The 21,280-nt window shown below is 39.7% G+C and overlaps 1 protein-coding gene across 1 annotated transcript in view; it reads left to right on the top strand.

Moving 5' to 3' along the window:
- cpne2 (copine II) overlaps positions 1–21,280 on the top strand; it is a 30,255-nt gene that overhangs the window by 5,893 nt on the left and 3,082 nt on the right. Inside the window, exons 4-14 of the mRNA XM_072435715.1 lie at positions 831–905; positions 1,072–1,143; positions 1,645–1,728; positions 1,907–1,996; positions 2,074–2,172; positions 3,210–3,296; positions 5,224–5,283; positions 16,006–16,139; positions 16,578–16,632; positions 16,963–17,014; positions 18,405–18,538. Coding sequence (XP_072291816.1) covers positions 831–905; positions 1,072–1,143; positions 1,645–1,728; positions 1,907–1,996; positions 2,074–2,172; positions 3,210–3,296; positions 5,224–5,283; positions 16,006–16,139; positions 16,578–16,632; positions 16,963–17,014; positions 18,405–18,538 — 942 coding nt within the window. The remainder of the gene's footprint in view (positions 1–830; positions 906–1,071; positions 1,144–1,644; positions 1,729–1,906; positions 1,997–2,073; positions 2,173–3,209; positions 3,297–5,223; positions 5,284–16,005; positions 16,140–16,577; positions 16,633–16,962; positions 17,015–18,404; positions 18,539–21,280) is intronic.

The raw sequence follows: 21,280 nt of genomic DNA, 5'->3' as shown, positions 1-21,280 counted from the left end.
CTGGAGAGAATAGAATAGATTTGTAAATTAAAAGGTACTAGTGTGTCAATCGGCACTTTGAAAAACAGTGTCCAAAGCATCAGCAGAAGCATTCATATGTCACATCAAAAGTCAAGAACAGACATAAAAGTTTAAATTTAGTAACAAACTTCTTACGGGCTTCAAATGGCAAACATGATTTTTATACTTAAGTAAAAATGTAATTTCAATTTTAGCCTATGAAGTAATTTTTAATATGTTGTTTAAAAGACACAATCATCAAATAAAATATCAAGGTATTTGCAGTTCAATTGAGTGATCTTCCTTTGACTTAATTTAAAGCAGGACTAAACACAATTTGTTTTTGTAAATTATTATAAAAATAAAGTAAATTATGTTTCAGAAGCATTCTTTATTTTTTGTAGTCCACTGATGCCATTTTAGTGCAAACTGTTTAACAGCTTGTTTCAACTGTGGCTGTGGGTGGAGTAAGAATATCTACCAAATCATCTTGCTATGATAAAGAGATACAGTGTTAAAGAAGGAAAGGATTAATATTGCACTCATTGCACACAACATTTTGTCACACAATTAGTTATACTTGTAATACCCTGTAATAGTAATAGTTAATGTGTGCATGCATGTTGCGTGATTATACATAAGTCTCCCTCTCAGGAGCTGAATAATGATCAGTTTGACCTTTTTACATCGTTAGGTAAAAATCCAGGAAGTGCTCCTCCATGTTTTAAAAGTCTATACACCTCCATCACTCTGATCATCACTTTAGCATATTTCATCATTTACACTGATTTATTCACATTCAAATAATGAATGTTTTTGCTGTCTTCCAGATTGTGTCAAATAAGAAACTACACAGACCACTAATCTTGGCCAATGGAAAACCGGCTGGTAAAGGATCTATTATGGTAAGCGTTGTAAATGCTGTAGTGACATTACATAAGGGGCCTGTTGTTGTGCCGTGTCTGATGATAGTCTGCGATGTCTGTCACGGCTGCTCTTGATGCTCTTGCTATTGCCCGTACAGTAGGTGCCACTGTTTTTGTTGTTGCTAATGTCATATTGTTGTTTTAGATAACAGCTCAGGAGCTGTCTGACAACAGAATCATCACTTTAATCCTGAGTGGGCGCAAACTGGATAAGAAGGTAGGTTTTTCGACCTCCTGCATATGAACACACATACCTAAAGCCCACTCACAGCACATCTACAGTACAAGCTATCACACTTTTCACCCGTGTTGCCAACCAATAGGCGTAAGGTTTATTTATTTTTATCAAATAAAGTCTGTGTAGGATTTGTTTATTTTTGGTTCAACTCCAGTGGACGCTGTAGTTCTATTGAGAAAATATAAAGGGTCTTTTAAACATGATGATATTCTATTAATTGGTTCTTTTCCCATTGATAATCACATTTTTGAGAATAAAAACATTAGTAAATTATCTCATTGGAAATAAGTGTGTGTAATCCAGGAGTGTGCCCAGGTAGAAAAAGATTCAGCTGTAGTCATCTGGACACTGTTTTTGTTTTTTATTGGAAATGTTTGGAGCCTCTTTCAAGATTCAGTACAATCCAATGCATAATCAACAAAACACTACAAATTGTTTAAAAAAAATAATACAATCAGTCTTGCGCTGTTACTTTTGCAGGATTTCTTTGGCAAGTCAGACCCCTACCTGGAGTTTCATAAGCAGGGAGAAGACGGCAAGTGGATGCTGGTGCACAGGACAGAGGTGAGTCATGCCTCCTGATGACTGTCATTATTGTTGTCATTGTCAACCAAACCGCTTTCTAACCCCGATCACCCATCCACTTAGCAGTGCTCAAGGTGACTTACAGGTGTATTTGGAATACTGGCATACTTCACACTGTTTACTTTTACTGAGAAGTGCCAATTTCTGTGTTATTTAGGTAATAAAGAACACTTTAGACCCTTCATGGAAGTCATTCACTGTGCCTCTTATTTCTCTGTGCAATGGGGATGTGCACAGAAACATAAAGGTGAGTGCATCTTGTCACAATGCAAATGGTGTTTTTTGACATGAAAAGAAAAAGGGGCTAATACTTCCTGCTGGCAGGTGTTGTGCTACGACTATGATAACGACGGAGGACATGATTTTATTGGAGAGTTTCAGACGACTGCTGCCAAGATGAGTGAAGCCCAGAATGGAGTGGAGGTACAAACCCTTATGAACTACATCACAAAATGTTTTACAATTAGGTTTTGTTTCAAAATGCTTTTACAATATACTTTATTGGTGGAAGAAAATGTATTTACTCATTTACAAGTCCATTCATTTCAGTATAGGATTCATAACAGTTAGGAACATAATTTATGTGAATGACATTTTGAAATATTAAACAAGCCGTGTATTTAAAAGTAAATATGTGTGTGTTCACAAGTGCCTGTGTAAATGTGTTTGTGTTCCAGGCCCCAAAGTTCTGCTTCAGTACAAATTAATCGAATATACTCCCCTTCATGCAAAATTAATTTGCAGTCTAAACCCCCTCATTTCTTGTGTCAACACCAAAACAGAAATAATCAGGGGAAGATTTGCATAACAGCTTTTTAAAAATACAAGGAGGGCCTGGGCCTGCTCGGCTAAAGGCATAGCACGGGGGACCCCTCATTCAGAAGTAACTTTGTATTTGCGTGTGCGTCTGTGCATGCACAATTTGTGAAACTGAATTCATGCCAAATCCACCTTGTGCCTTGTTCTCGCACAGTGTCTCTTCATGTGTGCTAATGATGTTGGGTGAATAACAGGCGAGTAAGCCATAGACGGGGATGAGGGGGATGGAGAGGAGAATCAGAATATAGGAGGTGTATTTCAACGGGAAAAACAGACTTTAGCTGAGCCGCGTAACTCGACAAAGCATTTAGAGCTACCTGTCTGCGCGCTCCTCCTGGCTTTGATCAAATCTGTTTCTGTCTTAATGCTTTTCCTCACATTTCTATGGATGAATGCCGTGGACACCTTTGCTGCATTTGAATTTAATTCAATAAGGAAAAACTTCATCCTCACATTGACATATATAATGACTTGATTTTGGATTGGTATCTTGCAGCACCAATCACTTAAAAAATGTTTTAAAATGTAATTTGGCTATAAAGCAGTCACATTAAAGTGGTTTGTGGGCGGTCACACCATCTCTGCTGCTACCTCTGTGCCACCTCAGTTACACAAACATGTGATGTCGTTGCTGTTCACAGGTGGAGTTTGACTGCATCAACCCCAAGAAACAAAAGAAGAAGAAAAACTATAAAAATTCTGGGTTTATTATTGTCAAGTCGTGCAAGGTGAGCGTTAACCTCTAATTATCACATACTTGTTTTGTGCTTTTTGTTAAAGGATAATCTTAATTCAATTCTCCAAATTAAATGTGTACCATGTCAATGTTCTGGTGCAAGATCCATCACCTGCTTGTCTCCATGGAGATGTAATGCTTTGCCTGAAAAGTTATATATTGCGCATTTAACTATCAAAAGGTTATAATAAAGGTTAACATAATTGTAACCTTTTTTCTATTCAATGCACCGTCTATTGTTGTAAAATGCAAAATGTCAAAGTCTCCAACCACTGATTGTATATGCTCTGTTTTATTCCATTTTGAGGTTCTTCTACTCCAAAACTCAATGAGCTCTGATTAGCCAGCAAGACCTCCCTGATCCATTCAGTCATGTTTTTTCTGTCCAAGCACTTGTAATAGCCAAGTGTGCTCAGATATAGAATGATTACGACGTCTTTGGGAACCATACAAAACCATGAAAAATCCCAGTAAGAATCTCAGTGAACTATATCGAGGGTTAAAGTGCTTGAGCTCTGTTGTAGTCGGTGAATTTAATGTATGTTGTATGTACTGTAGTACTGATAAACGTAGTATATCTACCATTGTCAAGGTTTTTGACAGAAAATCAGGAAGAAAAAAGAAAAGTTATGATTGTGTGTGTCTATGATGTAGGATATATCTGATTGTGTTTTTTTCTGACAAATATTGTGATTGTGATTAGATTTGCAATTTATATTTAGGTAATATAATTAAGTTCAAAGTTTAAATGCATCAGGAGAACTGACACAAATAGTGAAATAGGCCTATGAACAAGCCAACGAATACAAGAAACAGGCCTTTCAGAACATGTTTGTACAGATCTAAACTACAGGGTTAAATGTTTTTATGCATCGTACCACAGTCAGTGAAAATTCCATGCGCGGCGTGGTGTTCTAGACTCCGCGCCGTAATGCACAGATCCGAGTTGTTTACGAATAAGACAGGATATTTTGTTTGTGGAGGACTGTGTGGTACTTCAAAAATTGCGTCCATTCTATTTGAGCTATCAAAATGTTATCAATTGTGATTAATATTGGAGCCCTAGTGTCAAGCTATATCTATATTCACATTTAAAAGTGATCACTGGTAATTGTAACAGGAACCTGCTGGTGAAATCACTCTTAATTAAAAAATCAATAAAATCAATACCCAGATTGGTATCAATACTGACACTAGTATTGACACTTAGATAGAACGATAGATGAATTAATAGATTGATCTCCATCAGAGCTAAGAAAAGACCAGACAAAAGCAGTGGAGAAAGTTTCCTTAATGCGAATGAGTTTAGTTTTATTATTGGGGTATCAATATTTTTGTATCGAGAATCACGTTTTTTCCCTAGGATCAAAATCTAGTTTGACATCTTTGATAGCTTTTTATCTAATTTATTTAATTCAAAATGAGTTTGTCATGTAAAAAGTGGTTTGAAGCCCCTCTTTGGGACTTGACCTAGTGTTTGGTGTTTGGTTATCATTGCCCTGAATATGTGAGCCTTTGAGTGGACGCTGATGATTTCATAATTGATGCTTCTCTATCTTTCATCATGACCAATCTTTTCCACTCTTTCACAGACACAGAAAATACCAGGACAAAGACATTTGCAACACATGCACTAGACAGCTTAATGCGCTAATTATATTTGTTAGCTGCCAGCAGGGATTAGACTGACAGAAAAATGACAGTAAAATCCATACTAAACATTCATTGTATCTGGAGAGGAATTATGTTAAGAACAAGATTATCGTTGGACTCTACTACTGGAATGATATGTGGTAGCTTAACTGAAACAATATTGCTGCATGTAGATGTTTAAACAGTTGAAATGTGGATAATTGAAATGACTTGGACATACGCAGAAGGCACCAGTGTCTAACTCTACATGCTGTGTCTGCTTTTAGATAACAAGAGACTACACCTTCCTGGATTACATACTGGGTGGCTGCCAGCTCATGTTTACTGTGAGTATGATATTAGCATGACTTTTTTCTCCATGTCTGTGGCGATTCCGTAATGAGATACATGCTGCTGTAGCGTTCTGTGTTTGCTCACTAAATACAGATAGGAAACAGCTCTATTTGCATCTGTCAGGGTTAAACTTGACTCATGTTCATTTGCATAAAGGAGAAGGAACTGCACAGAGAAGATGGTGGGGAGAACTGGTGGTAACATTTTGCATAATTTGTAAAAAAAAAGAAGAAAAAAAAAAGGTAACAACTCAAGGACACCGAAGTGACTTAAATAGAAAAAAAATGTGAAATTGTATGAATTTGGTTTGTTTAATGGTACTCTAAATCGCAACCCCCATAATAACAATCATGACCTCTAAACACAAAAAATGGACTTTCTGCAAAGTGATAATGTAAAGTAGAACTGATTGATTTTATTTTCAGGGCATAGGCCTATGCATTTGGTAGGCCAGCAAACATGAATCTACATTTACCAGTGGTTTGCAGATGTAAATGATATCAATTAATATCGCAATTGTTTTATTTCTGGTCATATAATAAATCAGTATAGCTGATCTAGTGTACAGCCACATTACATATTATTGCTGCATTCTGTAATAACGATTTAAAAATATATATATACATTGTTTCTCTACCTTGTAATAAAATCATATGTACATGGTCATATCATTAGTGACACAGTGGTGCAGTGGCTTTTCTTTGTGGAGTTTGCATGTTCTCCCTGTGGTTGTAGGTGTTTATATTTGACAGTGACAAGTCAGCTGTATATTAGCATCTCTTCATGCTATTAGCTCCCGGACAAAGGCCCAGCTATTTTCAACCATCCTCACAGAGTGTCTTTTAATTGTAATTTTCCAAATCAAAACAAGTATTAAAAAAGTATACTTGTGTTATGCCATTTGAAAGATAACAATCTGGTGATATGCATGGAAGTAATGTAAGTGGTGCCAAGGCAAAGCTACTGCATTTGATAAAATATTGGTTCATTTGATATAAAAAATAATGGTTGATTTCAAATGGTTCTAGCAAAGACCTACTTCATAGCAGACATTCCATTCATTACAGTTTTTGCAACAACAACAACAACAACAACAACAATTGACCGACATTTCAGAGCCCTCAGTCTAATTATATTGAAATGATACATATTATAATATAATTGTGCTTATAAATGTGTAATAGTGCCTCAGAGGCAACCGTTGTTGTGATTTTGGGAATTACAAAAATAAATTGAATTGAATTGAATAATGAACCCAAAATTGTCAAATGAAGTGTGAAGGTTTTAACTAATTCTGCCTAAAAATTGTGGAATAGGACTGGTTACTTACAACCTTATCCGTCCATCTTCAGATGCTAAAATGTAAATGAGGTGAATTAGCATATGACTTAGCTGACACATTGTGCAAAGCTTCCCCTGCGCCCCCTGGAGGCTTTACCTGGATGTGTGACACAGCATTGTGAATCTTAGATGAGTACCTGAATATTTTTGCGTATTTTAAATCTAGATTTTTTTGGGGGGGGGACAAAATTAGACCAAATAACCACTGTCTGGACACCCATAGCCTGAATAAAGGCAAGTAAAGAATCAGTTTAATGCTTTATTTTATAATATTTTTTGCTAATTTTTAAAATGTATTGCCCTTTATTGGATTACCGGTACACATATATGAAATGTCGTATATGTTGTATGAAATGAATGCAATAAATGTTCCAAAAATATAGTATCTGTAATAAAAACATTTTCTCCATTGCATTGAACGGTGAGCCGAAACTCAAATCAGGTGGGCCTTAACAGGATAGCTGGATAGAAAGCGTCCCGCGGGTCACTAATGTGGACAGCTCTGGTCCAAGGAACAGGCAGGACACAGCAGCAAAAGAAGCAGCAGACTGTCCTGAAGCCTTGTCTTGGCGGCAGTGAGAGGGATGAAGTGAGTGAAGTGAAGTGTGTGCAGTAAATAAAGACGTCGCTGTCATTCATTATTCATCGTCACCTCTCGAATACACAGTTTTTGTAATTTTTGGGCATAATAATCTTAATCATAATCTGAATTCAGTTAGGCCTAATTGCACAGCCCTAAATAGGCTGGATGAATAGGATGGTAATAGCAATCCATTTACAGCTCTGTTTTTAAAAAGATTCTGGAGATAGAATAGAGATTAGGCTTATTCTGTTTGTAATGTTCACCATGAAATAACTTCAACCCAACGTCGAGTGACAACTAATCCCTGTAATTACAATGTAATAACACTTTTATTATTTTTTCACGCATTTCCATCCTATGCTATTACTGTACTGTAGTATAAAGTCAGTATTGCATTTGAACGTTAGTGGCCAAGATTAAACCCTTAACCATTAGGTTTGTGGGAACATGCTCTACCATTGAGCCACTGCGCATAATAAAAGGTTATTAAACCTATAAAAACATATTACACACATTTTTTAAACATTTATCTTTCAATGTAGCAACTGTTTTAATTACAAAATGAAGCTTTAGTACATCTTGAAGTGTCAGTTTGGTTTATTATTACACTCTGTGGCATTATTACATAAAGTGGCAGTACACCAAGTCCTTGTTCACATTGTTCAAGCTTTTAAAAGCTTTGGTTGCAAGAATATTATTCTATGTCAAAGTTCAAAGCTGGTCCACCTCATATATAGTTTCAAATAGTTTTTTTTTTCAATTTTTTGCCGTAATTGAAATGATTAAATAAGAGGATGAAATCATTCAAATTTATTTCTCTTGTGTTGGAAGAACTGGTTGTCCCTGGTGTTGTCACACTTTTGGAGCTATGAGAAAGTGTGAGGCTGCTATGCTTAATAATAGCTTCACAAACAATAGACTGGCTTTCTTGTACATTGAGTCTGAGGACCTCTCGCACAGAACAGCCCAGTTGGTGCAGTCGGCGTTGATGTACATAGTCTAGATTCATCCAGACACCAGGAATTGTTCACATGAGCAGACTTCTCACCAACAGGCTGTGGTAATGAAGTTTGGGCATGCCTCATCATGTAGCACTTCCTGTCCAACACTTCCTGTGCTTCACAACTTTGTCTAATCACACACAGAGATGGTTCCATGATACTGTAGATTTCAAAAAGTGTGCTTTGTTGTCTGACCATAATGTACCTCAAAAGGAGACTCTCAAAAGTGCTCTCTTTCATCAGCATCACATTATAATAGAGAGAGGCATCATGTTGTTTTTCAAACACGTCAATGTTAAAGTATCCCCAAATGGCTGCATTTCTTTAGGTACATTTCAAGTCCAAGAGAACCATCAGTATTGCTCACCATTCTAACTGCGTCAAAAGCTGTGTTAAAAGAGGGCTTGGGTTTTTGCATCCTGTAACTCGTATTACCTTATATGCTTATCTGAATCAACTAAAACAAAGTGTGTTTCTTTGTTTCTAGTTGGAGTGATTGTTCATTGTAAATTCTGAACTTGTTTTTAGCCGACCAGAACTGTTGTTGTTGTTTTTGTCTAGACATTCTACAAGTTGTCGTGATTGCACTTCTCTGGAGAGTTCACGACCAAATGAACCTCATTGAACTATTAGATGTAGGGAGAGCAGAACTTCATGCAAGCCATGTAAAAGTAAGTTAAGATTTAGGGCAATTGGACACTAGCCAAGAAGAGCTTAATGTTCTCTTTGTAACTTTGACTAGAATGTTCCACAATGTGATATTAAGCATATTTATATTTCATTGTCTACATCAACAATTTGTGCTTTTTTTTTGCTCCAAAAAATACACGCACCTCCCCACAGATCTGTAACTTGGCCTGGTGGGGTCACCTACGTGTCTCCATGGAGATAAATATGGTAATGCTGTACAATGGAACATACCAAGCAAAGCAATATGGTCCCAATGGAGACAAACATGTGATGTCCTTTTTTAAGGTCTGTTGCCACAATCATAACTCTAACCTTACTCAGGTGGGGCTTTATATTTAGGTATTGGATAGTATAATCAAAGTGTATTTTGACATACCTAAATATATGTTTATATATGTTTAAGCATTGAATATATGTTTTTGCAAGAGAAGACTCCAAACCCCACAGCTCACATTTGTCTTGGGTTAAGTGATGCTGTGTGTTTGCTCTTGTAAAAGGTAATGCCATCATTATGAGGAGCGCTTGTCTGGCCGGAGCCGGAGGCCTGGCCAAATACAAGCGTTGAGGTGCTCTCACTCGTGTAGAGCTGTCAGGACGAGAGCCGCGCTGTTGTGAATACTCCTGGGGCCAGACTAAAGCCACAGTGAAATCCAGGGTAAACCACAGAAACGGACACAAGGGAAACAGAGGAATAAAGGAAGTATAATGAAGCCGTGGTGCACATGTAGGCTGCATTATTGTGCTGAGATTAGATTAAACTAACAGATTAAGTAACCAATTTCAAGCTAAATTAATATTAATATCTTTAGGTGTCTTTCGAATAGCAATACAAAGTGGTAGTAATTATGTGCTCTGTCATTGCCTTGTCTTCAATTGTAGAAATGATCCTAGAAAGTCATTATACCAGTAACAGATGTAAAGGAATGTTGATGGAAAAGATGGAAAGGTGGAGACATTTCTTCTCCAGTCAATGAACAAAGTGAGAAGCACCATTGGCCGAAATTGCTTTGATGGGAGCACAGCACCAGGTCAAACAAGGAGCTACTCACTGCAGAATTCATATTAATCATGCAAACAAGACTACTTTCAGCCTATTGTTATCTCAAATGTGAAGTGTGGGGGGATGAAAACTATTTGAGCAACTACAGTGGAATTTGGTTTCCACATTTGTAATTGTTGTTTCACGTCAGAATTTTACTTGAAATTTACAAATGGAATATTAACAGTATTATTTTTCATGATGTTAAATATAATATCAAGATAAATAATTGGTTTTGTTTCCAAAACCTTAACCTTTTGGCAATGAGCAGAATTTTACTGTTGTGGTTTGGCCTTTTCTCACCAGTGAAATGAGCAAATTTAAAACAGAATGCCTAAATCCTTGCTGCTCACTTCCTAATCTTGTCACAGGCTGCTCAAGCCTGCGTACACACACACCTAAGACTGTCTTAACACAGATGCATCCTTCTCCCTCCTGCTTTCCTCTCATTTGCATATACATACATACTCAACACATATAATGCCTTCATCACTCTCTCACACAAATCCATTCTTTGTGCTTTTTTATCATTCCTATGTAGAAAACGTCAAAACAGAAATGTCTTCTGTTTTGGGTACATCTTATGAAGATTTGCAATCATGAAAGCCATCTACTTATTTCTTATTGCCACGTCTATATTATATACAGTTCAAGTCATATAAAAATGCCACCCACAGATGGGGGAAAAAAAGGAAAAGTGGGTGCAGTGTTCAATCAGACTTACGACTATAATCCTAATCTCCACCAAGGGAAAGTCTCTCCTCAGGGCTGTGCGAGCTGCAGGAAGAGGGCTGTGCTGCACTCGCAGACACAAAGCAACACAAGCTGCTAGTATTTGTAGAAAACTCCTTTCAGACCTGATATTATTCACATCTTGGGCATGATATCATTCAGGCCCATGTTAAGCCTATGTGCTTAAAAGGGGCGCCGCCACGTAGGGTTTCAACAGAGGTGTACAAGAAATGTGGTGGGAGACATCCCCAACCCCCCTCAAGAACAAGCTTCTCCACAAGACACAGGGATGACCCCAGCAGGAGATTTGCAGGAGATTTATGGTGGACCTTACCGTGAATGTTTTACAGTATATCAAGCCTTTATATTATCCTGCTAAAATTCAAAACCTTAACAAAAAAATAACAAAATATGTTTAAGGCTTTTACCAACAGCATTTAGGCTTCCACTCAAAGAAATACACCTCGTCTATCATTAAACAGTGAACATTTTGAAACATCCAAGCCGATTGATTATAAAATCCCAAATTAGTTTTCTATCATTGTCTGTGAAGTCTGTGATGTTTCGATTGTCAACTCCCCTTCAATAAATAACAGCTGAGTGATATAAAAGTTAAAATAATGACTCCTCTTGTCTCATTGCAATGATGTTTGTTTTTGTGTGCCTGATTTAATTGGGACCTACAGATTATGACTCTGTGGGAGCTGTTTCCTCAAATGTGTTTTGCACATTTGCACTCTGCTAACATACAAGCGTGCACATATGCGACACAACAGCACCCTGATTCTGTCACCTTGCATGCATCTGTCCATCACTCTTGCACCTCCTGCTGCTTTATATACCGCTTTATAAACCTCACCACCACTTGTATTATCTTAAAACATTTGAACCTACCCCATTGCTGTGCTTTCCTCTTTCGGATTTCTCCCTCAACTGGAGCAGAACATTGTTGCTTTAAATCTGGGTGCCCATAAAAGAGGAGATGTTTGGCCGTGTTTAAGCTGATAGGGGGAAGACGGTGTGCATGGGTCGGGCTCTTGTCAACACAGAAACCTCTATTGAGTGCCGGAGGAAAGGGTTGTCACTCCTAATCTCATATTGTGTCAGTTGTGTGTGTTTTTGTGTGAACATGTTGGAGGCTCCCAGAAGATTATTATTATTACACACTGTATGCTTTCAGAGTGTATCCCTGTGGTAATTTATGTTAAAAATACTCCTCTTGTGCTTTCAGGATTCTTCTGTCATTGTGAAAGGACAGTGTACAGTATTTCCTTGTTTAAAGGGCAAAAGTGGTAGATTAAGTAGCTATTGTTTTTTTTTTTTTTTTTTTTTTGTGCACCGTCCCAAAGGGACGGTGTCATGGGAAAAAAAACAAGTAGCCAGAGAATTGTAAAATGAGACAGGAGACTCTCATTGTCTATAATATAGGTACAATACAGGACCTGGAGACATGAACACTCAACACATTAATTTCACACATGAATTTCTTTATCAATGTGTGTTGCAGCTTTAATACTTAATACTAGAAAATGCAGGGAAGGAAGTACTTTTAAATATACCGGTACCCATGTATTCACAATCCTTGTGCTAAAGATTTGATATTGTCCATTCAAGTCTGACCATGCTTAAGTTGTAGGGTCTATTATGATTTCTAATTGTGCCATGCACAAAGAAATTAAGACTGAGCTGCTGTTGTCCTTTAGGTACATCGTCTTTGGCCCACAGAAACAAAGAGAAAATGTTAGCAGTCACCTTCAGAGTCTCGCTCTAAAACCTATAAATCAAGTTAGAAATTTTGGGGTGATAATGGACTTGGACTTGAATGTCAAATCAATAACATCAGCAGCTTTTTACCATTTAAAAACATTGCCAAAATCCAGCTCTGCTCACTGGTCTCTCCAAACGAGCTGTAAAACAGCTGCAGTTCATCCAGAACGCTGCTGCTCGGGTCCTGACTAGAACCAGGAAGTACCATCACATTAGTCCTGTTCTCAGGTCTCTGCACTGGCTCCTGTGGCTCAGAGAAGAGACTTTAAAGCAGCTCTGCTTGTGTACAAGTCTCTCCATGGCCTGGTACCAAAGTACATCTCGGGCATGCTAGTGCCATATGAGCCATCTCAGACTCTGAGGACCTCAGGGACCGGCCTCCTGCTGGTGCCAGAGTCAGGACTAAACATGGACCGGCCTCCTGCTGGTGCCAGAGTCAGGACTAAACATGGGGAATTGGCGTTTCAGTTTTATGCAGCTAAAATCTGGAACAGTGAGACAGGCTTCTACTCTGGCAATGTTCAAATCTAAGCTAAAAACAGTTGTTTAGCTGTGCTTATGACTGAAATTACTTCTCATTTATGTTGTATCTTGTTTTGAGATTTGTGAGTTCTGTCATGTCTTTGTGATTTTACTTAAACGATTTGATGGATAGCCTGAAAATAGCACCTTTTCTTTAGATTAAAAGGTCTTTAGAGAAATTATTTACAATTCTGAAACTACTTTTTAGACACAGTTAGAATTGAACATGTAACACAATAGCCCATTGTGCTGGTCTCAAAGTGCAGCCACATCGCAGGTCCATGGGGAGAGGGTTAGAACACTCGTTGGTTAGATTGTCAGTCGGCACTAAGGCCACTGCAGAGTCCAGGAAGAGCCTCACGCACCGACCCACTGATCAAGAGCGAGTTTTACCACTAAAAGCTTTGGTCGAGTTTTGTCTGGGACATTAAGTTTAGCAAAAGCTAAATCTTGGGAGGCTTAGAAGAGTCATTGTAAAAGATACATACAGACGTGTGCAGAGGCAGATAGTGCGCTGACGTCTAAGGACAGTCAAACAAGGGAAGAAATCAATCTAAAAGCCCATCCCAGAGACGCCTGTCCCTCTGGCAATGTCAAATAAATATGGGAAAGAGTCTTGAGAGTCTTGAGAGCCTGCCAGTGTGTTCCAATATTTGGGTTTCTATCTTGCGGATCACTAAGCACGGACAAAATGTTTGATTCATGTTAGCAAAATTGTTCAATTGAATGAATATAAATGTAGGTTTTGTGATTTCTGTCTGTCAGGACTTGTGCTGGGCAGCTAGCTGGGGTCTTGACTGACATTTTCAACCTGTCACTGGCCCAAGCAGCTGTCCCCACATGCTTCAAAACCACCTCCATCGTGCCAGTGCCAAAACATTCCAAAGCTGAGAGCCTCAACAACTTCCGCCCTGTTGCACTCACCCCCACCATCATGAAGTGCTTCGAGAGGCTGGTCCTGGCTCACCTCAAAACCTGCCTACCACCCACACTGGACCCCTTCCAATTTGCCTACCGCCAGAATAGGAGCACGGAGGATGCCATCTCTACGGCATTACACTCCGCCCTTGCTCACCTGGACAATAACAACACCTATGTGAGAATGCTGTTCATTGACTTTAGCTCAGCATTCAACACCATCATCCCCTCCAAACTGATGACCAAACTCAGTGACCTGGGTATCGATGCTTCCCTCTGCAACTGGGTTCTGGACTTCCTAACCAACAGACCCCAGTTTGTTAAGCTGGAAAACCACACCTCCTCTACACTCATCCTGAACACCGGTGTCCCACAGGGCTGTGTGCTGAGTCCTCTCCTCTACTCCCTCTTCACCCACGACTGCACACCTGTACATGGTTCTAACACCATTGTCAAGTTTGCAGACGACACAACGGTGGTTGGCCTCATCAGCAACAACGATGAGACGGCGTATAGAGAAGAGGTTCAGCATCTGGCAGTGTGGTGCGCCGCCAACAACCTGGCTCTCAATACCAAGAAGACCAAAGAGCTCATCGTGGACTTCAGGAAGAAGAGTGGCACACACACCCCCATCCTTATCGACGGGACGGAGGTCGAGCGTGTCACCAGCTTCAAGTTCCTGGGTGTCCACATCTCCGAGGATCTCTCTTGGTCTCTCAACACCTCAACCCTGGTCAAGAAGGCACACCAGCGTCTCTTCTTCCTGAGGAGGTTGAAGAAGGCCCACCTGTCTCCTCTGATCTTGGTGAACTTTTACCGCTGCACCATCGAGAGCATCCTTACCAACTGTGTCTCAGTATGGTATGGCAGCTGCTCTGCTGCGGACCGGAAGTCACTCCAGTGGGTGGTGAAAACCGCCCAACGCATCACAGGTTCCTCACTCCCCTCCATTGAGACTGTCCAGAGCAAGAGGTGTCTGCGGAGGGCGCGCAGCATCGTCAGAGACAGCTCTCACCCCAGCCACCAACTGTTTGCCCTCCTCCCCTCCGGGAGGCGCTACAGGGTGCTCCGTTCCCGGACCAGTAGGTTCAGGAAAAGCTTCCTCCCTGCAGCGGTCATCCTGCTGAACTCTCTACCTCAATGTCCCCCCCCCACACACACACACACACAGACATGCACATACAGAGACTGTAGACTGCCACACACACACACAGTGATTGTGGACAACTGCTCATACCCCATACTGCCCCCTACTGTACATTCTGTATTTATTCACTGATTCACTTTACATACTCTGCACTTTTAACTGCTGTTTTGCACTTCTGGTTGATGCTAACTGCATTTCGTTGTCTTAGTACCTGTACTCTGTGCAATGACAATAAAGTTGAATCCAATCCAATCCAATCCTTTGTGATTTGAATGTATTTTTATGAATTGTGCTCTACAAATAAACTTGCCTTGCCTAGATAGAGTATCAATATAGATATCACTGGCTGCCACAATGATTAAAATTGCAACAAACTAAATAAGATAAGATAATCCTTTATTGTCCACACATGGGGAAATTTCATTGTTGCAACACAGGTAGATACAGAGGAAAAGAACAGATAACTTACACACAATAATTCCATCCAATAGAAATTTACAGTTTTTAATAAAAAACATAAAAGTTATTATTTTTTTTAAAACCTTAAATTAACCTTGTTTTACTCTTGGTTTTGTCTCTGTCAAGCTTTGGTTTGAGTCTGACTAGTAAATTAAGGCATTCACATTTTAGCTCCAACATAAATAAAATTATTTTGGCAAAAAAGTACATACAAATATTGCAGTAATATTGATATTTTAGTGATTAACGGCCGTTTTGCATATCTCAATCTTTTCCAATTGTCCTTGGCATGGTGATGCAATGGAAAATTCCCATCACCAAAGTATTTGTAATGATAATAGTGATACAAGTGTTCTTGTGCGGTCCATATTGTCTGGTCAATGTACCGGCAGTGCCATTTCTTTGAATGTTTGGTTTTATGAACTTTACATCAGCCAGCACTGGACTACAGGTTAACATTTGTGTACAAAGCATCTCTGCTGTTAAGGTTAATGTGCACTGTCCCTCTTTTTTCAGGTTGGTATAGACTTCACAGCTTCCAATGGAAACCCTCGTGAGCCATCATCCCTCCATTATATTAATCCACTCGGCAGCAACGAGTACTTAGCAGCGATCCTGGCAGTAGGACAGATCATACAAGACTATGACACGTATGTACCACTAGTCTCACTGTCTTTACATGACTAAAGCGTTTTAACCTTCTGCCTGTCCAACAATGTAATAATATTCAGACATAATATTAAATATGGCTTACATGTTTGTTTTCTCATGCAGTTTCTTTTGAAAATACAAATTGAATAATGTTTTATTGCTTTTAAATTATTAGTTAAGGGACAATGGACCGTTAACCCCAAAATTAGAAGGATTCATTTCCTCAAGGCCACACCACTATTACGATACATGGACAATACATGCTTTTTTTCTTTTCTTTTTTAAATATGATAATACTTCTGCCAAATCTCTTGTTCTCTTGCTGCAAATACGTTTGAAAAACAGGATTTCTTATGCTTTCTAAATCCAACTGAATTTATTTGAATGGGGGGAAAATGCAGATTTAACTAACATCTGTTGTCATGGTTTCCTCTCAGTGACAAAATGTTTCCTGCGCTGGGTTTCGGCGCCCAACTCCCACCAGACTGGAAGGTACGTGTGCGTCGCTGTTGTTGATGCTGCAAGGTGCATGTGCTAGACAGGCTCGACTGTGATAGGCTCTTGTTGTGCGTGAGTTTGTGCGTGAGGTGCAAATGCTTGAAGCGAGCCCTTACACCGTACACACGCTGAAACCCAAAGTATTGTACGTGCATTACGCAACTGTCAACCCGCCTGTGTTGCCATGGCAGTGTGCGGATGAAGAGGACAAAGGAGAGCGGTACATACAGGGTGGGAGGCTGCGTGTGGGAGTGATGGGCACTATTTTCATTAATATTTTCGTTCACAATGTTGGACCTCATGAGAATTGTGTTGTTTTTATAGGTCTCGCATGAGTTTGCCATAAACTTTAACCCCACCAACCCTTTCTGCTCAGGTGAGTACAGTTTCACCCCTGCACCAGGTCAAACACACTTAAGAGCCAGTTCACAGGCCTTTGTTTAGCTATTTTGATAGATACACTGGCTATGTTCACATGTGCTTTAGAATCTGACTATGACTGTCTGATTTCTGGACATTTTAGATTATTTAAAAGGTATTGCCAACCTCAAAATCTGATGTGAGTAACGGTAATCAGAGGTTTGAGCTGTTTACATATTTACATAAGCATCTTCTGACTTCTGACTCTGATTTTGAGTGCGCGTGTAACAAGTGGAGGTGGGCAATATATTTAACTATGGATAATATTGTGTCGGTTGTTTTGAAAATAAATTGGGTCTGTTGTTTAATTATAACACTTGCATTGTAATGTTCAAATATGGGTATTAATTTATTTTTTACATTCCTCTCACATATTTCTGATACTTAAACCCCAACCAATACATTTAAGAATACATTTTTAGCACATTTCTGGTGGTATGCCAAAATAGCTTCTGATTATCAGTTTCAAAAAATATCAAGATATTTATTTTTGTCCATATGGCCCATCCCCATGACCAAAATCTGGATCTGCAGTCAACAAATGATGTGGCTCTGATTTAGATGTAATCCTGCTTCTGCTTTAAAATGTGATCATCTATCGATTCTTGCTAATTGATATTAGATGGTTATTGATTTTGTGCAAGTTCGTTATGTTCTATGAAAAGGCTTTGTCCACCAAAAAACACGACGCTTCCCTCATGTTCATATTTAAACGTAATTATTTCATGTGTTAATTTCAGCCAATCTTTCCAGTCACATTAATAGATTGAGTATAAAGACATAATCTCATTAAAGTAAGTACACTGAGTGCATCTTCCATTTAGCTGATCTGAAGTATTGTGTGCCGTGTTTTAACAAACTATTTCTTTATTAATGTGTGTTTGTGTGCTTAATTCAGCTCTAATACTTGTGTAGGCAGCAAATGCATTTATAAGCACGCTCGAATGAAAAGAAAGATTTTTTATTTTTGTATCCTGACGGGAGGAAGTGCTTTTAAATACACCCGTGTATTCACAATCCTTGAGCGAAAGACCAATCTCTACTTGTACTACACATATTTATTAAACATCTGCCTACACAAGTGCCCTCTCTCCAAGGTTACTCCTTGAGCTATCTTGGAAAAATACCTTAGAGAACATCGCAGCGTTCTGTATTCAAAAGGCCAACAGTCTTCTTCCGTCACAGACCAAACAACAACTACTGATTGGAAGGAATTTGTATTGGCTTGGAAAGTGAATTGCAGTTTAGTTCTTGTACACAATGTGACATTTATTACGGTAAATCTTATGTAACCAACGATAGATAAGAGATGTGGTGTAATTTCTTTCACTGTAAACTGTCTCCAGGTGTGGAAGGTATCGCACAGGCATACTCTGCCTGCCTGCCTCACATCCGTTTCTATGGTCCCACCAACTTTGCTCCAATTATCAACCATGTAGCACGCTTTGCTGCCCAAGCCCTTCAGCAGGAGAAAGCAGCGGTAAGTGACACACATGCTTTATGTGATATTACATGCCGGCAAGACTGCATTTCAATGAGGGCCACTCTTGTCAGACCATTCTCCTTCTTCTCCTGTGATCAGCTCATGGATATTTTATTATTTCCATGGATCAAATCAGGTGTGCCTCTTGTATAAGATAAGATAAGATATTCCTTTATTGTCCCACATGGGGAAATTTCATTGGTGCAACGCAGGTAGATACAGAGGTAGATACAGAAGAACAGATCACTTATAGGAAGTCTGAAAAACACTTTCAGTAGAAGATCTCCTATAAATAAATAAAAACTCCCATAGACAAATAAATAAATACATAAATACCATTGCATGTGATCACGACAGTAATTGCACATGAATATGTGTCACGACAGCACATAGATTGCACATGAATTTCACAGTAATTGCACATGAATTGCACATGAATTCCAACAGCAATTGCACATATGACAGAATTGCACATCAGTATTAGGTTAGGTCAGTATTGCGAGTGTTCAGGACTAACAGTGTTTGTTATAAAGTCTGACAGCAGCAGGAAGGAAAGACCTGCGAAACCTTTCCTTCACACAGCGAGGGTGGATCAGTCTCTCACTGAAGCTGCTCTCCAGAGCGGACAGAGTGTCCTGCAGGGGGCGACACTCATGGTCCAGCATAGATGTGAATCTAGCCAGGACCCTCCTGTCCCCCACCTCCTGCACCGAGTCCAGAGCACAGCCCAGGACGGAGCTGGACTTCTTGATGGCTTTGTCCAGTCTCTTCCTCTCCCTCTCTGTGATGCTGCTGCTCCAGCAGGCCACACCGTACAGGAGCTGATGCCACCACAGAGTCGTAGAAGGTCTTCAGGAGTGGCCCTGTCACTCCAAAAGAGGCTCTTCCTGTACAGTGCGTCTGTGTTATGAGTCCAGTCCAGTTTGTGGTTCAGATGAACACCCAGGTACTTGTATGAGTCCACTCTCTCGATGTCCCTTCCCTGGATGTTCACTGGTGAGGGGGCAGTGGAGTGGCGTCTGTGGAAGTCCACCACCATCTCCTTGGTCTTCCCCGCGTTGATGAGGAGGTGGTTCCGCTGACACCAGTCCACAAAGTCCTGCACCAGTCCTTTGTACTCCGCATCATCGTCGTCCGTGATGAGTCCGATGATGGCAAAGTCGTCAGAGAACTTCTGCAGGACACAGCTGTCCGTGTCATGTCTGAGGTCTGCAGTGTAAAGGGTGAAGAGAAAGGGCGCGAGGACAGTGCCCTGGGGCGCCCCCACACTGCAGGTCCGAGTGTCAGACAGGAGTATGACACCAGAAGGATCAGGAGGAAGGCCTTTTAAAGCAGAATTAAAGCCTGTTTCTAATTATGATTCAATACATTAAGTGCAATTGGTACATGCAAGGGACCTGTTTAGCAGTTGCTTCAGTTGTGCTTTCATAATTGAAGCAACCAATGAGAAAAGGCACTGTATCAGCCACTACCCACTTTTTTGGTCTGTTACCATCTAAGGATCCATAGCGAATAATCAGAATCATTTTTATTGTCCCACGGGGAAATTTGACTTGTATGAGCAGCAAAACGGCAATAGGTTCAACAGACAGAAGGAAAAGAGCTCTCATAAATGTGATGTAGTAAAGATGGAGTAAGACGCCTGGTTTTTGGTGTTTGGAGTAGTGTGATAAAAAGGGACTCAGGCATCGATGCACTTCCTTTATGCTCATATTACAGTCTTGAATTGAGATACACAGCACATGTTGGTATCTTTTGAAGGTGTGTGTTGTGTTGTGTTGTGTTGTGTAGTGTAGTGTGTACCAACATAATAACCCCAAAATATATATGTATAATCACCTCATCTGCTACATGCACGCTGGTATGTGTGAGGTTTCTTGTGTGAGAGTTAGCATGTCATGTATTTGATCAGAAACACATGCTAATAGCTTCACAAATTTAATGGGTCTGTGTGGACCTGTCGCTCTCAGTTTTCTTTTTATACCCAAACATTTATTTGCCATTTGTACCACAGCATGGATCTTTCTCACCTTGCTTCTGCCGGAGTCAGAAATGAGAGCTCCAGGCCAGCTCAACTGTTCGCAGCGTTGTGTGTAATCACTGATCATTCTGGCAACTTCTCTAAATGTGTCACTCGGGGACAGAAATAAGCCAAGTACAAAGTATCAACTGCAAGCTGTCAATTTTCTTACGGATGCCTGGCTTTACAATAATCGGGAAGTATGAATAAAAATGAAATGCATTTTTACAATAGAAATGATGATTCTATATCTAAAATCTGAAAGAATTACATACACTGTAAGAAAAAAGATGGCTAAACTGGCGATACTGCGCAATTTTGTATAAAGGCTACATCTACAGTTAAGCAAAGACAATACTAGTGGCTTACACATCTGTCCAACTTTGTCCACATTCTATGTTCTCTCAATTGGAGGCTGTGACATTTTTCCTGCCTCTGTGTTCAGAAGCTACAGTAGTCGGGTATCATTATGCTCCCACAGGGCTTTTTGTCCCTAATTGTATCCTGTCACCCGCTGAGAACAAAACACACACGTTAATTTTATAAAGCATTCACTTTAGTATGAACTGTGTCTTTGTCTCTGGGGAAAAGTCAGTCATGTTTTTACTGTTCTAAGTGATCCGACAGGACAAAGTTTGACATGTGACAGCCTCAGTGCCAGTTTACAGACCCCATATGGCTGTAGTAGTTCCATGTGCTTTGTGTGTGTGTGGGAGTAG

The sequence above is a fragment of the Eucyclogobius newberryi genome, unplaced genomic scaffold (assembly GCF_026437365.1).
Source record: "Eucyclogobius newberryi isolate DKJ021-1_F unplaced genomic scaffold, fEucNew1.0.hap1 SCAF_7, whole genome shotgun sequence".
In the NCBI taxonomy this organism is placed as follows: domain Eukaryota; kingdom Metazoa; phylum Chordata; class Actinopteri; order Gobiiformes; family Gobiidae; genus Eucyclogobius; species Eucyclogobius newberryi.
Note: the sequence above shows the minus strand (reverse complement) of the source record. Positions and strands in the feature narration are given on the sequence as shown.